At 46.6% G+C, this 18225-nt stretch overlaps 1 protein-coding gene across 2 annotated transcripts in view; it reads left to right on the top strand.

Annotated features, from left to right (window-relative positions):
- VPS41 (VPS41 subunit of HOPS complex) overlaps positions 1-18225 on the top strand; it is a 297906-nt gene that overhangs the window by 16287 nt on the left and 263394 nt on the right. Inside the window, exon 2 of one of the 2 annotated variants that reach the window (XM_075586656.1) lies at positions 3640-3678. In XM_075586656.1, the coding sequence (XP_075442771.1) occupies positions 3640-3678 (39 nt within the window). Of the gene's footprint in view, positions 1-3639; positions 3679-16339; positions 16419-18225 lie in introns of those variants that run through there. The other variant, XM_075586657.1, reaches the window with a different exon arrangement.

The raw sequence follows: 18225 nt of genomic DNA, 5'->3' as shown, positions 1-18225 counted from the left end.
CATGTCACATTGAAAGACAGAGCGAGCTCTGCTGTTTAAGGCAAAATTGCCTAACAGTGACATACAACTGGATGTAGACACCAATGGGAATAATCAGGCTATAGAATGGACCATGGATACGGTTTAGGACATATGGTCGCCACTGTTTTGCCGCGACCAAATCTCCGCTAGCGTTTAGCTGCCACTCACCTCGTTGCCGAAACATTTCTCCGCCAGCCGCTTTGCCGCCAAGATAAGCCCCTAACCTTACCCTTTATTCTAAAACCCCCTAATACTAATGCTACCCCCTACCCTAAGAAGCTTAACCCCATACAATAATCCCCTATCCTAAAAACATTAACCCCTTACCCTAATCCCAGTCAGCTCAGCAGTTCATCCTTCCAAGGTTGTTAATATTGATATTTGAATTGTAGACTATTTTATAATCTTACTAGCTGATATACCCGGCGTTGCCCGGGATTTCATTTTCCCGCTCCCTCCTCTCTCTCAGCTCACCCCCCTATCTCCGCTCCCCCTCTCTCTCTCTGCTCCCCCCTCCCCATTCCCCTCTCTCTTTCCCCGTTCCCCCCTCTCTCTCCCCCTTCCCCTCTCTACCCCCTTCCCCTTTCTCCCCCCTCTGTTTCTCCCCCGTTCACAGCAATCTGGCCCCCTCCCTGCACATGAATGCGCCCCCCATGTTCACAGCTTGGGCCCCCCCCCTCCTTCACAGCTCCGTTCCCCTCCTCCTTCACAGCTCCGTTCCCCCCCCCCCTTCACAGCTCCGGTCCCCTCCCCATCACAGCTGCGCTCCCCCCGCGTTCACAGCTCCGATTCCCCCCCGTTCACAGCTCCCCCCTCTTCACTGCTCCGTTCCTGCCCCCCCCCCTGTTCACAGCTCCGATTTGCCCCCCCCCCTTCACATCTCCAATTCCCCCCCCTTCACATCTCCAATTCCCCCCCCTTCAGAGCTCGCCGGCGGTGGCTCACTGGGGGTTGGGTTGTGATTCCCGGGATGGTTGTGATCCCCCCCCCCCTTCAGAGCGGCTCACTTTGGGAGGGTTGTGCGGCGGCGGTTCACTGCGGGTGCGGGCGGGGGAGTTACTGACCGGGTGGCGGTGGTGGGCTGGGGGGTTTCTCTGCGGCTGACTTTGGGTGCGGTGTGTGATGGGGGTGGGTGGCGGAAGCTGACTTACTGTGTGGCTGGCGGGTTGTTACTTGGCGGCTGTCCGCTGTGGTGGCGGGCGGGAGGGTTGCGCGGCAGCTGGCTCTGGTTCCCCCCCCCCCGGGCTCCGAACGTGCGTGACCTCACCCTGCCTTGCCCTCAGAGACCATGAGAGCCAAGGCCCGCCCCGTAGTCAGGCAATGGGAGCCAATGAGAGCCAAGGCCCGCCCCGCAGTCAGCCAATGAGAGAGCTTGACAGGCAATGACAGCCAATGAGATTGCGTACAAAACCCACAGACAAACATATTTTGAGTTTTATATATATAGATTGAATGCAATGGGTTCTTGTTCAACAAAACAATGTAGGAGGAAAGAAGCGCGTAAGCCCATTGGTGGGATTCAGAAATTTTAGCAACCAGTTCTCTCTCACCTTACCGCCCTTTCATAGTGAAAAATCACCATCATCAGCTCTCCCCCTCATCATCATCATCAGCTTCTCCCCCTCATCATAATCGGATCTCCTCCCCCTCATCATCCTCAGATCTCCCCCAATCCGCCTCATCATCCTCAGTTCTCCCCCAGTCCCCCTCATCATCCTCAGATCTCCCCTCCCCGCCTCCATGCCTACCTGGACACAGACACGGGGAGATGGTATGCGGCAGCGGTGGGCCCCCGGCTTAAAGAATTAGCCGGTAGAAGAATCACTTGATGCACAGCTGGAGTAGAGGAGCACGAGGTGAGGAATGCGCTCTAGCAGCAGACACCAGAAGTTACGGGTCAGACTGCTAGATGACGCTCCTCCCCTGCAGTCCTGCTCTGCCACAAGTGATTCTACTACCGGCTAATTCTTTAACACCTGGGGCCCGCCGCCGCATACATCTCCCTGCGCCTGTCTCAAGAATTAAGCACTGGTTCGGCGAACTTGGGAAATTCCAGGTACCGGTATGAACCGGCTGAATCCCATCACTGTGTAAGCCTAGTATTTAATCTTTCACGGTTCCCATACTGTCTCCTTAATCACGTCGATGACCAGGATGTATGGATTATGGGCGCAGATTTGCTCTACTCCACAGTGACACACATCCACCATTGGGCATACAGATCAAATCTCCCTATTAAGCCAAGCAGATCCCTCATAGTTCATGGTTCCATATCCATTATATTATTGAGTCAGGTTACTACTTTTTTTTTTCCTGTCCTCCCGTCTCCCTTCCCTACCATGCCTTCCTAGTCCTATTAGCAGGCAGAAACGATTCCATGATATTACGACCAAGCTCCACTGTGACTTGATGTTCAGTGACACGGGAGAACACTGAACACTGTTATCTGAAAATCTAAAATGTTTCTACAGTATACTATCCCCGTGTAAAAATATCCTAAAATGCAGCACATGAATTTAAGATATCTTCACCATGCTGTACAGTGGGGGCAGGGGGTTATATAATTAAAATACATATATACAGTAGATATATATATATATATATCATATTTTTGTATAAGTTTTTTAAAATTAGAAAACAAATCAACTGTACAAAACATCTTCCTTTTTAAAAAAGAAATAAAGCAATTTTTTGGAAGAGGCATATTGTAAAGAACTCGTGTGATGTTTACTTATGGCTACTCAAGTTCATAATTCCCTGTCTTTAATTATAGTTCAAACTCACTGTAGCCGTATTGATCCGGAAGACATTTGGATTTGTCGTGGGTTTTGATATCTGTTGGGTTAGGGGACCAACATTTAGGTTCTACATAGCTGGAACATAAGTGTACAGAGCTTTTGAAACCTCCCATGTCTCTATCTCAAGTGTGTACTTGGTAACCGGACACTTGAAGAGGAGAGCTGGGAGTTTTTGAAAGCTCTGTATGTTGTAATTGCCTCTATGAAGAACATTAATGTAGGCCCAGTTAAAATGTATCACCACCTACAAGAAATGTACATCTTTAATACAAATGTTTGCCTACAGTGTTGGATTTGGCACCTTATGTTAAAGGAACAATTCTTGAGCTTTGAATTTTTTTTTTTTACATAGGGTTGAAGCAGGGGGTCTTCGGCGCTGACCTCCATTCATTTCAGCTAACCCCTTGGCTCCTGATATACAGACCTCCAAAGGGGGTGCTGGTATCGCTGCAAAGTTTAAAGCTCCTGCTTCACACAGGCCAATAGGAAGCCGAACCTGATGGTGTCACGGCTTCCTATTGGCTCGCAGGGCACTGGAGCTCTGAAACTCCACCATTATATGAACCCTAGTAGTCGAGTGGCTACATTCACCCCATATGGAGATCTGTATCTACAGAAGCAGGGGGGCCCCAGAGCTGAAATGAATGGGGTTCAGCTACTGAGGCCCCCTGCATCAATCCTATGTTAAATCAATTTTGCTAAATATCGCCTGCTTGGATTATCTCTTTAATGTTGAATAAAGGCTGGACCAACAACTTCCTTGATTGTTTATCTTCATTACCTTTTGCTAACTCTTTGTTGTGTTGGTTTCTCTTCACAGGATGCGATGTCTAAAGAAGAGTCTGCAGATGAATCTGAGGTAAGACTAGGAAACCATAATAAAGAGTGCAGTATACAGTGTGTATAGAAGGAAATACTCTCACATTTACATCATCGTGTACAAAACGAATTCACAAATAAGGCACTGACAACATTTGGGGCAACTGTCAACAAATAACTTTCATCGCTCAATTGATTTAAAATAAAACTTTTCATTTACATTACTCACCACCATATTCTGAATCACGGCTCTTCAACTAGTTCTCCACAGGCACCAGATCAGAAAACATTTAGGAGTAGAAGGGCCACGAGTAGAGATGGGCAGCATTTTTTGGCCGATTTTGAATCCGCAGCGGGTTGGCCCAGTTCCTTTTGGTTTGCGGATTTCAGCGGCTCAATCTCAAAAAGGGCGGTTCGCGTTTTGCTAGTACACTCCACGGATTTGCAAAATCCAATCCGCAAACTCAGCAATCCGTTGGCGGATTCTTAAGAATCCGCAAATGGATAGCTGAATCCGCGGATTGGTTTCTAGAAATCCGGCGATTGATTGTATCCAATGGCGGATTTTGATGAATCCGCGCGGATTAAAACCGATCAAATTCGTCCGTAGATTTTACACTGTGAAATGGGATTTGGGGGGAAAATGCGAGAAAATCCAGTAAGCGGTTTTGAGGGATTCGCCCATCTCGAGCCACGAGCTTATTGCAATGTCATGTTAGATACATTGGAAGACTTGACAACTATTATGTTTCAACATTTTGCCAGCATTTATAATATCTGTACCATAGGTGTTTACATTACCTTACCTTAACAAGTGTGAAAAATTGGACTTGGCTAACTGAGCAACTAGTATGAAGTTAGCAAGAGCAAAGAGTCCAATGGTCTTCATGCGGGGATACCAGACCACCAGCTGAAGATCCCTGTTCTAAACAATCCAAGCACTAGTTATACCACAATGACATCATTAATGTTTGGCCCATTAGCAAAGAGGTAGTTGGTGGCCATGTCTCATTTTTATTTTTTAGATGAATAAGATAAAAAAAAATTGTATCTTGATAAACTAGAGTTTCCAAAAGAGCTGAGCTGATTTCAGGTTTGTGTTCACTTGAGGCGACAATGGTTAAGAAATGAAGCAATGAGGATACGACATTCATGTATTAGACCTCGATTCATTAATCCGTGCTAAGCCATAGGCACCTTACAGTCCATTCATATGAGTGGACCATAAGGCCCCTTCTGACGTGGCATCCCTTAGTAAATATGGCCCCCACTGAGACCCACAGTTCTTATTTTACTCCGGCTTTTCTGCAAGAAAGACAATTTCCAAGGGATTTGAGACTGATGTATGTAACCACGATGAAAAGGTCAATGTGAAGGGACCTGATAAAAAAAAAAAATAATTGTTTGCTTGCGAGTAAATAAACTGAGTTTTTGGGGCGTTTGTCTGTCTGCAGTTTGGCTCCAGTCACAGCACATAACATGTCCTTCACCCTTCCAGGCAAAATACTTATTTTCTTTTCACTGTTTATGACAACGTTCTTAAAGCCCATTTCAACTGTTTTCTAATGACAATTACCACAAATTGTGACATTCAGTTGTCACAGCAGTGAACATTTCAGCACCTCATTTGCACAGTTATGATTTTGTAAGCTCTCTCTCCCTGTAATTTGTTGCTTCCTAAATGATGTTGATTCAGTCTCAGGATTCTGATTCCAATGTATAATAGAAACAAATGCACATTTTACTGTCACCAGGTGGTGAAAGTCACTTGGCTTTTGCCACGTGCATCAGTACACTTTGGAGGTATTTAACCGTAGGACAGTGTCTCAATATGAACTGGGAAAGGATGACGTAAATGATATTTAAATACTATAAACATTATTGTTCTTTATCAAAAATGAAATTGCAAGGTTACGGTTCGTTTTCTTACAAACCGAACCACAAATAATACTAAAGAAAATAATCAAATATTAAATGACATTTGCAAGATTAGCATTTTTAAATGTGCAATACTTGTTCAGGCCGTTATAATGGCCCAATTACAACTCTGTCCCTTAGATCAGCGGTGCGCAAACTGGGGGGCGCACCCCCCAGGGGGGTGGGAGAATTTGTTGGGGGGGCGCAGGCCGTTATAAAGACCCCGTGCTCTTCCCCACGGCATTTAAATTAAATGCCGGGGGAGGCGTGAGGCCTCTGTAACTCACTTACCTGCTCTCTGCGGGTCGTCGGCGACGCGTCGCCATGGCAACGCGCGTCAAATGACGCGGTGGGGTCACGTGACGTCACATGACCCGCTACGTTACTTGACGCCGAGTCATTGGGAGAGGAGAGGCGCAAGCGCTGCAGCTCCCGGGCAGGGGGGCGCAGCTCAAGTAGTTTGCGCACTCCTGCCTTAGATTATAGAAAATGGGATATTATACTGTAGATTTGTTTTTTTTTCAACCAAAAATTTTTTTATTGAGTGCATGGTACAATAATCACATTCTCTTCCAACCCATTATCTTATACAAAGGTATCCATAACAACTCTTTTTGTAAGTAAATTCACAAAAGACAGACTGGGGTTACAAACAGACCAACAAGACCTACAGACATACTACACCGGGGAGGAGGTAGGGAGGGGAGGGAGGGGGGGGGGGAGAGGTTGCCACAGAACGATTTCGACTCCGCTGGACGCATCATAGAGGCTATGGTTCTCGTTGAAGTCTGGGTTTCTTGGGTTTGGTAGGCTTTTGGTCCCAAAGGGCTCGCAGTAACAGCAGTCATAACGTTGGCCTCTGATCTCTTCTGTTGTGTCTTGACCTTTGCTTATCTTTTTCTTTACCTAGTTTAGTGAACCCCTAATCTTGTCAAGAATCTATGGCCTTCTGTCCACTACACTTCATCCAAGGAGAACGCGCCCGCATCTATTAAAGCAGTATGTTGGAGGCATTGACCCCTGGGATATCATTCAGGTCTAGCCATGGTGACCATACTTTGAGAAAATTTGTGCCGGTGTCGTTAACTAGACTCGTTAACTGTTCCATCCGGCAAACGTGCCAAATTCGATTTCTGATTTTTGGGATATTTGGTAGATCCGGTTGCTTCCACAATGCTGCGAGTTCACACCTCAGGGCAGTTGCAAAATGTGCAATTAATTTGTGCTCCGACCTGTTTAGCCCCGGAGTGCCTCTGGCCAGCAGAAACAACCAGGGGTCCAAAGGGATCGTGCAGTCGAGAATTCTCTGAAGCCAATTTCTGAGTTCCTCCCAGATTGGGAGTACTTTGGTGCAGCCCCACAGCATGTGTAGCAAGTCTGCCTGCTCCCCACATTGTTTAGGGCACAATGGAGGGTAACCTTTAACAAACTTTGACAATCGTGTTGGGGTCAGATACCACCTCATCAGGACTTTATACGCGTTCTCCTTTAATGTCGTGCAAATCGAGCTCTTAGCTGCCGCCAGGCTGATTTGATCCCAGTCTTTGTCCTCTAATATGTCTCCTAGGTCTCTCTCCCATCTGTTCCTATATTTTAACGTCACGTCAGCGTCAGGAGTCGGACAGACTACCGCTTTATACATTGTAGAGATAAGTCCCTGGGTTCCTGTTCCAGTAGAACAGAGCTGTTCAAAATTAGTGCGTTTAGCGCGGTTTGGGAATTTATCATAGAAAGCTCTTAGCTGGAGGTATCTAAAGAATTCTGAATTTGGCATCGATTTTTCCGACTTAATTTGTTCAAACGGTTTAATAGATATCCTACCCTCCAGGTGTCGAAGGCGAGTATAGCCCTTCTGTGTCCATATAATAAAATCTTTCCTCTGCAGGCCCGAAGCGAAATCAGGGTTTCCCAGAATTGGGGTCATCAAGGAGTGTTGTCTCATCAAAACATGTTTATATTTGCTTTTGTCCCATACTGCCAAAGAGCTGACAACTGCGGGGAGCGGATTTATGAAGTCTCTGCGGACTGTATTTGGGAGCCAGATCAGGTCCCACAATACCACCGGGGCACAGCAGGCCGCCTCCAGCTCCACCCATCGCCTCCGCATGGGGTGGGTGTGCCACTGGATGATTTGAGTTAATTGGGCCGCTCTATAGTACGACAACAGGCAAGGTACCGCTAGCCCTCCTTTTGTAGTGGGTCGAATTAGTATGCTAGTTTTGATGCGGGGGGTTTTATTACCCCAGATAAATTTCACCATTGCGGACTGTAACCGAAGGATCTCTTCCCTGATTATAGGGACCGGAAGAGTCTGAAATAGGTACAGAATTCTGGGAAGGAGATTCATTTTTAGAGATTGAATCCTGCCAATCCAGGATATGTTGTACCCTGCCCATTTCCGGAGATCTTCCTTCAGTGTCCGAATTAGTCTGGGGTAATTTGCTTTATATAGGGTGTCTGATTGTTTTGTGATATTTATTCCTAGATACTTTATGCAGGAGGTTTGCCATTTGAATTCAAAATTTACCGTGATCAATTTCTCAGTGGCTTTAGGTAAGTTGATATTTAGGGCTTCTGATTTTGCCTGATTAATTTTAAACCCCGATATCGTGTTAAATTCCCCAAAGATTTGGAAAACGTTCGGCAGAGAGGTGAGGGGCTGTGATAGTGTGAGTATCACGTCATCAGCATACAGGGCCACCTTATGTAGCTGGTCACTGATTTGGATGCCTGTTATATTTGGGCTGAGACGGATGTGCGCCGCTAGGGGTTCAATACAGAGCGCAAAAAGGAGGGGTGACAGAGGACAGCCCTGTCTGGTGCCGCTCTTTATCTGGAATTCTTCCGAGGGGAAGCCCTGGTGTCTGACCTTCGCCGTCGGCCCCTGATACAGAGCGAGAATTGCCTCTATCATTCTTCCTCCCAGCCCGAACGCCCCAAGCGTCTCCCTCAAGTAGGGCCAGTCAATTCTGTCGAACGCTTTTTCAGCATCTAAACTAAGCACCATAGACGGGATACGTTTTTTCTGTGCCAGATCAATTAAGTCAATAATCCGTCTGGTGTTATCAGCTGCTTGTCGACCACATATGAACCCCACTTGATCGGGATGGACCAACTTGGACAACACCTGGTTAAGGCGATTAGCTAACAGTTTCGAAAAGATTTTTGTATCAGAGTTTATTAACGAGATGGGCCTGTAGCTTTTACAGTCCGCTGGGTCTTTTCCCTGTTTGTGGATTACTGAGATAGACGCCTGGAGCATCGAGCCCGGGATGGGGGCACCATCCAAGAAGGAATTACAAAGTTTTAGTAAATGAGGAGCTAATATTTTATGGAATTTTTTATAATAGAGATTGGAAAAGCCGTCTGGGCCTGGGGCTTTGGCTGCTTTCAATGACTTCATTACCTCCATGAGTTCCTCGATAGTAAAATCAGCCTGTAGTGCGTCCCTCTCCTCTCTGGTTACTGTAGGCAGTTGTGCCTCAGCCAAGAACGTCTTTAGCCGTGCTTTTGTGGTTGGCGTGTGTGCCACCTTCGCCCCATCGTATAGGGTCTCATAATATTTTTTAAATTCATTGACTATTTTTTTTGGGTCAGAGGTCAAATCCCCTTGTTTTGTTCGAATTGTCTGAATTTGGGAGACTTGGTTTTTGTCTCTGAGTTTGTTGGCAAGTAGGGTATCTGGCCTGTTCGCTTTCTCAAAATATTTCCGCTTAGTCCATGTCAGCTCTTTCTCAGCATGGGAGGTCAACAAAATATTCAGTTTGGTTTTAGTGTCTAGCAACTCCTTAAGGGTCATTGCGTCTTTATTCTTTTTATGTCGAGTCGAGAGGACTGCCAATTCTGCTTGTAACTGATTGATTTTTTTGTCCTTCTTCCTCTTTCGCCTGCTTGCAATCCTCATGAGCTCTCCTCTCAGGGTCGCCTTATGGGCCTCCCATAAGGTAGCCTGCGAAGTCACACTTCCTAAATTCTCCTGAAAATATTCCCTGAATTTATCCCCTACGTTTTGTGCAATTGCGGGGATTTTTAGTAAAACTTCATTGAGCTTCCAGTTCGCTCCTGGTCTGTCTAGAATAAAATCATTGCACCGCAGCTCAATCGGTGCATGATCTGACCACGAAATATCGTGGATGCCCGAGTGGGAGATCTGTGGAACCATTCTACTGGATACAAACAGGTAGTCTATCCGACTGTAGCGGTCATGGGGGTGGGAGTAGAATGTAAAACCTTTCTCTTGTCTATGTTGTTCTCGCCAAATATCAAGTAGATTATTGGTGCGCAGCCCTCTATTCCACGCTTGTCTTATCTTGGAGCTATTTTTTCCGCTTGGGGTGCATCTATCTAGTATAGGATCTAGTGTTTGGTTGAAGTGGCCCCCCAGTATTACACAGCCCTGTGCTAACCTCTGAAGTACGGCGAAGAATCTCTCTAGAAAAGCTTCCGTGCCTTCGCTCGGAGCATAGACGTTTGCCAGCGTGATTGGTTGACCTCTTATTTCACCGCTTACAATGAGAAATCGGCCGTTGTAGTCTCTTTTAATGGTCTTAATCGTCAAGGGCAAACGGTCATGCACCAGGATGGCTACCCCTCTCTTTTTTTGTGTGGCTGAGGCTGAGAACCAATTCTTAAACCTATAATCTATGAATTTTGGTGAACTAGATTTAGAAAAGTGTGTTTCCTGCAGGAGGATGATGTCAGGGTCTGATTTTTTATAGTCCGTCATAGCTAGTCTGCGTTTCCCTGGGTTGTTAAAGCCTTTGACATTATGTGATATGATAGTAATCCCTTTATTCATGATTGCGGTTCCAAACCTTCACTCCTATGTTAGCGACCATCTGAGCCTCTGGTGTCCGTGATGAGGATGTCGGGTGATCCTGTGGTTGGGTCCGCCTGTCAGCAGGCTGGAGCCATGGGATGGGAATACAGAGGGGAGCACACTGGGGAAACATAAACAAACATATTTCAACATTTATTTCAACACATAATAACTGTCCGGGGAATGGGCGGGAACTAGCCCCCCCATTCTCCATCGTTGCCCTCTTCAGGCGTACAGCCTGGACGGAGTTCGGGATGGCCCTCCTTCCCCCTCTCCCGTCCTTCGTGGCTGGCCTAAATGGGACTTTCATGGGCCCCTCATGGGTCTTCTCTCCCATGCCCATGTGGAGACTCATTCACAAAGCCTTTGCGGGGGACAGCATCCCTCCCCCCCTCCCTTGCTTGTGCAGCGGAATGGTGTAACGACAACTTTGTGTAACTTGAGTTGATAACTATAAGATCAACTCCGAACTTTTTTTTTTTTTTTTTTTTATAAGAGTAGAGTATACGGTGTAGGGAATAACTTGTAGGAAATAACTTCTTGCCCCTGCTCGCTAGTCTCTCTTGTGTGTTTCCTGTCTGACTCAGTGTCTGTGCATCTTTTCAGCTAACTGTTGTCCTGGGAAGCTATGTGCGTGGTTAGAGGGTTGTTGTTATACTGGGACTCTCTGACACTCTATTTGTGGGCCCTGAGCGAACCCTCGTGCCGTGTCCGGTGTAGCCCTGCTGAATGTCTGCCTCTATCTAGCCCGTAAAGATAAGTCCCAGCCTCTCTCCTCTCTCCTGTTGCCCGCTGGATGTCCGGGTGGGTCTCCCCTCCCGTGTCTTATCTTTCGCCCGGCCGGCTTCGTTGCTCTCCGCTCTGTGTGCGGTTCAGTGCGCCTTCCGCCATGTTCTTTTTAGTGGAGCTGAGTGCGCCGGTCGCCTTCCGCTGGTTGGTCCCTTCCGGCGCCGAGTGATGACGCTCTCCGTCTCTCTGTTCTGCCTGCCTCCTCCAAGATGGCTTCTGGACCATTTCCGGCAACGTGCTTCCGGCGGCCGCCATTTTCCCTCGGCTAGCCCGCGAAGAAGGACGTCTCCTCACCTGCTCCCGCGTCAGGAACCCCTCCACTTCCGCAACGAAGCCATGCGGTGAGACGCTTGCTGCGGCGTCATGCTTGGCGGCTTGCGTTCCACCTCGGATCGCCATTTGCAGCTACAGGTAGGAGTTTGATTTTACTTTTTCAGGTAACCAGGATAGTCCTTTTACTAGCGTTTACAGCAGGATAGTGACTTTAACAGGCCTTGTGGCTAGCTCTTCGGTAGATAAACTGGTGGGCAAACCGTTACCCCCACTATTAAACTGGAACTGTATTCAACTTTAAGTAGGTATTTTCCTCAGGGTATTGCGGAATTCATCGGGCCTCAGGGGATTTTGGAGGCCTTACAGTGTTCCATTCTGGATCCTCCCGTGCCTCCCGCCTAGGACTTTGCATCGGGCCCTTCTTCAGCCCCAGTTTGTTGAGGAATTCCTCACTTTCTCCTGGGTCCTTGATTGTTATGGCCTTTCCGTTCCGTAGGACCATCAGGCCGAACGGAAAGGTCCACCGGTATCGCACTGCCCGGTCCCTCAGCACTTTAGTGACCGGGTGTAGTGTTCTTCTCCGTGCGAGAGTGATCGGTGATAAGTCCTGGAATAATTGCATTGTGGTTCCCTCGAACCGGCATGCCCCTTCCGATCTTGTGCACTTAAAGATAGCGTCTCGGGTTTTGAAATAGTGCAGCCTTGCTATAATATCCCGCGGTTGTTCCATCGCGGCTGGGCGGCTTCTTAGGGCTCTGTGGCAGCGGTCCAGGGCCCTTTCTGTGGCAGGGATGTCAGGCAGCAGCGTTTCTAGCCACCTGGTTATATATTCTTCAGCATCCATGACCGACTCAGGGACACCGCGTACCCTGATGTTGTTTCTACGGTCCCTGTTTTCGGCATCCTCTTGCCTGTCTAATATCTCCGCAATCTGGGCTTGCATGTGTGTGGTTTTTTTGTCTGTCTTTTTAATTTGTTTGGATGCGGCCGCCATCTTTTCCTCCAGGGCCCCTGTTCTCTCTCCCAGCCCCTGGACCTCCTTCTTCATATCTTCGAGCCCCACGTAAATCATGTTCTTCATGTCTTGATATAACCTATCAAAGTCACATATTCGGACCGGCATCTGGGTGGGCTCATGCGGGGGGTCCTCGTCCCTCTCCGAATCGGATCCCGCTGTTGATTCTGGCGGCCTTGTTGCGGCAGCGCCTCGTGGGGTAGAGCGACCCAGGTACCTTCTTAAATCACCCTCTTTCTTCTTTTTGGCTGTTAGGGGTGCCATCGCGGGAGTATCCACTGCTCTATTACTCTTTTTTTTCCCGATTTTCTTCGGTGATTATTGCCGTTTTTTTAGTGTTTAGGGAGGTGGGGGATGGAGCTCTGACTTTATGCTACCATCCGCTCCAGCCTCGCGCATGCGCCTCCTGTATATTTGTTTGATGTATTTTAATGGCACATTATTTTAGTTTTGTCATATTTCCTTGAGACTTCAAAATAAGATTGTGACTATGTTGACATCTTTTTTAGCTTTTTAGCGGAGGATCTTTCTAAGGAACATGTGTATATTGTGGCTTCTCCAGCAAGCGTCCTACTAAACTTTGTGTAGAAATGATGTATTTCCAAGTAACTCTGAGCTGAGAAAATGGGCCACCGATGTGTTTCTGTACAGGTTCAAACTTGCTTAGTAGCTCCGAACTACTGTGACTCTGCTCTCTTTGTATAACAAACGTTTTAACACTTCATTTTCCTTCAATTGCTATTGCCCTCTACAAATTCTATGATGTGGTTACACCAGTAATAGCATACGGCTGTCCTAGAAATATGGCCCTATACAAAACATGTGATGAGAGTCAATGCTTTGCGAAATAGACATCAGAATATAGGAAATCTAATACAAGAAATGCATCAAACATAGAGGTCTATGCACTGAAAATGAACGCCTACACGAGAGAGCTTACAGTATAACTGGCATGATGGGAGACTTGCAGAGACAGTAAGGGAAGGAGGATTTTAAGTAGAGGTGTGGGAAATGTTTGCTTAAGTTTGTGACTCAATCAAAATAAGTCCTTTTTTTAAAAAAAATTTTTAGCAAAAATGTAACAGTTTGGTCAAAATTCACAAAGCAACATTTGGCTATTAAATAGAGTGGAAAAAGGAGTCCGCTTCATATTTAGTAGAGGACTAATTTACTTCTATATCTCCAAATAGTTATAAATACAACACGGGGAGAGATTCCTATTAACACATTTGGGATACCTGGGAACTAAGCCAATTTAAATATTCAGATAGGCTTATTTCCCAGTAAATGTATAATAAAAAGTTCCCACTCATCTCTAGGACCATGCTGTGACGTTGGGGACCTTTGTGACATCCAGAGAATGTCACAAGTTCTAGTTTTCTATGGAGCGTGCGCTCACCGCTCCTGTGGATACTCCTTTCCTGTCCGTATCATTGTGGTAGCTTTGTGACCACACGATTGCTACTTGCTGGAAACGCCATAGCCCTTACCAGTGACGTTACCAGTACTACTTCCTTATTTGTATATTTTTAAATGGCTGTGCAATATGAAACTGCAACTGATGACGTTGCAGATTCCTATTGTCCCGCAGTATTTGGTGGCCATTTTGATTTCCAGAAGTGAGGACCGGTAAGTGTCTTGGGAACCCATTTTGTAAAAAAAAAACTAAAAAAAACTGTTGTGCCTTTATTTTGAACTTTGTATCCTCATCCCACATTTCGGGTGACATTAGTTGATCCATTTCTATTTTAACAATATATGTTTATGTGCCACGTCTCCCCAAACTGCTTTTTACCATTTACAGTGCTCTCAAGATGTTCTTGGGATATCACCAGGGCCAACACGCTTGTGACCCTTACAATGCTATGAGAACGTCATAGAACATTTGCTCATTTTGTAAGTGAATTGGGTTTGTCCACTCCTGAAAGGAAGAGGAGGACTTTGTTTACGTCTCTTTTTTTAATTAGGAGGTCACAAGAATATTTAAGACACTAAGCAATTGCACTGTCAGTGTATTCCCTAAATCCGTGATCTTAGGCTGCGGCCATGGTGATCGTGATGGCGCGCAGGAGGGCGCGCGCCGCGCAATCACATAGAGCGTGCCAACGTGCACGGGGGCACAGGCACCGGCGCTCGCGATGCAAAAGGAAACAGAAAAATCTGTTTACACGTGCGGCGGCTGGGCGGCAGCCGGGTCACGTGAGGAGTTCACCCAATGAGGGCGAACCAGCTCTGTGACGTCACAGCCACGCCCCCCCGACATGCCTCCCCGTCTCCACTGCATGCAGGACACAGATCTCTCCTGCTTCAGGGGGCGGGGAGGAGCCGAGTGAACGCTTGCGCCCTCTCCAGCGTCCACCATGGCCGCAGCCTAATACAACTAGCACGGATAGTGCCAGGGCTACACTAGTGCACCGACAGTAAGATTATGGCATAGCACTGCTTAATAAATGAGGCTCTATCTTTTTATGCCCGTGTTTTCATTTATCTTCTGACTGCAATATTGGTGCAAATAACAGCATCAGGTGTGTCTAATAAAAGCAGTTCTCATTGCCTTTACTTACAGTAGATTATTTTTGTTTTGCAATAACAGCCGTACATACATTTGTAAAACATGGGAAGCCTTGAATAAAAAAATTATATATATTGTTTTATATATAGATTATTCTGAAGCAGATACAAGGAAATAAACTGTATAATCCCCTCCACTATGTAAGCAACTTTGACTGTAAAAGGATAATACTGAGAACATACATTGGAAATCCAAAATATCCTTTTTAAATAATGTTCCGTGACAATACAGGATCGTTTAAAGGACTTGTCTTTTAATTAAAAGTGCCGTACCAAAAAGAATAAAAAAAAAAATCTATGTTCTTTAAGAAATTGATTTTTGAAACGAAAGCTGTGAGTTTTCTTGTATGGGCTAAATGTCACCCTGTTCATAGCTGAGCTTTGCTGCAAGTCAGGGCTTGTACTATTTCATCCGGTTGCCATGGAAACGTGGCTAACTGTCATCTCAACTCAAGCCGCTGATGGTTTTATTTGTAGGTTCACAGGATTATTAAAATTTAACAAAAATTATTGATTTTCTTATTTTTTATATTTTTTTATTATTAACACTGGCTTATGTTTACCCCTAGAAGTTCGGGCACCAGCAAGCTTCTTCTTTTTCTTTTTTTTTTCCCTGTCAAATAATATATATATTTAAACCGGAAAAAAAAAGATGCTGCCCGAGAGGTTATTTAAAAGCACAGAAATATTTTTCTTTTTTTTATTCCCAGTTCTTTCGAATGTGATGTATTGTCCTCAGCAATTGAGCACTCTGACTGAATTGTGTTTTACAAATCATTTTCCATTTCCTTTTGTTTACAGCAAGACAAAATGCCTCCCCAAATCACAGTTAGTCAGACTTTAACTTAACATAAAAGATACCTGTCAGAACATGAAATGGTACATCAGCAATGGCAAATTGTTGAAGTTTTTCATTTTATTTATGTGCCGTGGAGCCTGGCAAAATGCTTCAGTGCACTAAGTTTTGAAAGTATATATTTTCTTCCGCGTATAGGAGACTATTACATTTTTTTTTCTCCTTTTCTCTCTTATAAATGAGACTGGGCGAAAAACTTATTTACATCAACTTTATCTAATGGCCTGTCTGAGTGCTTTTATGCAAAATAGCCAGAAGACTAGAATTAACTTTTCACATTGGTTGCACATTAGGCCGCATTTAGGAAGCGTCTAGTGGGTAGTGTTATTACAGAGGCACAGTGAGCGGAATTGTCTTTTGACTGCACACATTTATTTTATTTTTTTAATCGTTCAAACCCATGGATTACAGATTTCGCTTTTTTGTCTAACCCCTCTTTACTTCCATAGGTTTCTTAGTATGAAGATACTAGTGTGCGGGCCTGAGTCCACCTCCCCTTTTATAGGATAGAGATAATCAGCTGGCAAGAACCAGGCCGAGGTCAGACAACAGAGAGTAACATGTATCTTTTGAGTAGCCGTACTTTATGTATGTAGAACAGGGGGGCACAAACTTTTTTCCCTGCGCCCCCCTGACGGCTGTCCCCTCGCTCCCGCGCCCCCCCCAACCCCAACTTACCCGCGCTCCGGCGTAATGACGTCACGTTGCCATAGCAACGTGACGTCACATGACCTCGCAGCGTCATTTTGACGCCGCGTTGCCATGGCGCCGCAGGGAGGAAGCCGCCGGAGCCACGGTAAGTTAGGTTTACAGAGGCCCTGCAGCTCCCCCGGCACTTAATTTAAGTGCCTTCGGGAAGCGCGCGGGGCCTCTGTAAACCCCGCGCCCCCCGTCGGCAGTGTCGCGCCCCCCCTGGGGGTCGCGCCCCACAGTTTGCGCACCGCTGATGTAGAACACAGTAATTACGCACAGGGGCCGTTGTACTCGGGGGGACCCTGAACAACACATATCAAACTTGCAAGGAGAGGCGTGCACCAGCGTTGGAGGAGGCGCATGCGGGAAGAGGAGGCGGCGCGCACCAGCATGTGAGGAGGTATGCACCAGCGTGGGAGGAGGAAGCGGAGGCGGCGCGCGCCAGCATGAGAAGGTGGAGGAGGCGGCGTGCACCAGTGTGGGAGGAGGAGGCGGCGTGCACCAGCATGTGAGGAGGTATGCACCAGCGTGGGAGGAGAAAGCAGAGGCGACGCGCGCCAGCATGAGAAGGTGGAGGAGGCGGCGTGCACCAGTGCGGTAGAAAGAGGAGGCGGCGTGCGGGAGGAAGAGGAGGTGGCACACACCAGCGCGGGAGGAGGAAAAGGCGGCGCGCACCCTCGCGGGAGGAGGAGGCGGCGCACATCAGCGGGGGAGGAGGTGCGCACCAGCAGGGGAGGAGGCGGCCGGCAGCAACTTCCAGCGCTCGACTGCCCCGCAGACGACAGGAACGGGATTTCTGTCCCTGATCTCCCCCCTGTCGGCTCTTGGTCGCAAGCCCTATGGCAACACCTTGTGGGCCACAATGTTATCAGGCCATGATGCTGCAGCTTCCTATTGAATGGCCCCGGTATCCATCTTTGACTTTATTTTAATTTTACTGGCATATAAAATGTAAAATATGTCGGCACTGGGATTTATCTGGAGAAAAGCTTCAAGGGCCCCGACTCTTCAGTGTTCATCAATGATCTCCCTACAGCTTGTAAGGGAGCTTCAATACACATGTATGCAGATGACACAATCTTATTTGCACACAGCCCTAACCTCTCTAACCTTGAACACATACTTCAATCTGACTTTTTGAGACTTGAAAATTGGATTTCCCAAAACAAACTATTTTTAAACACTGACAAGACTGTATCAATGGTATTTGGGACCTAGGCTAAATTTTTAAAGCTTACATTGACTGAGCTCCAGATTAAAACCAACTCTTAATACTATCCTAACTCCTGTTACTGTTTTAAATACTTGGGCATATGGTTTGACTCCATTTAAAAATTCGGGATGCACCTTTCCTGTCTTGCCTTCAAATTCTTTCTGGGCAAGCTACCCGTCTATCTGAACAAGCTCCTCACCCCTACCAAACTTATCTGAGATCTGACACCAAAAAACTGCTCATGGTCCCAAGTTTCAGCAATGTATCCGGCCGCTCCTCTTTCTCTTACCGTGCACCACACAACTGGAACAATCTACCAGAGACTCTCACAGCCGCCACTGTCTAAGCTCTTTCAAAACTAAAGCTGTCTCACATTTTAATCTGCTCTGTAACTGTTACATACGCCCATAACATATATTATCTCTAACTGCGCATGCAATG

Source organism: Ascaphus truei, chromosome 2, assembly GCF_040206685.1.
Source record: "Ascaphus truei isolate aAscTru1 chromosome 2, aAscTru1.hap1, whole genome shotgun sequence".
Lineage (NCBI taxonomy): Eukaryota > Metazoa > Chordata > Amphibia > Anura > Ascaphidae > Ascaphus > Ascaphus truei.
The sequence above is the reverse complement of the archived record's forward strand: the minus strand, read 5'-3'. Positions and strand labels throughout refer to the sequence as shown.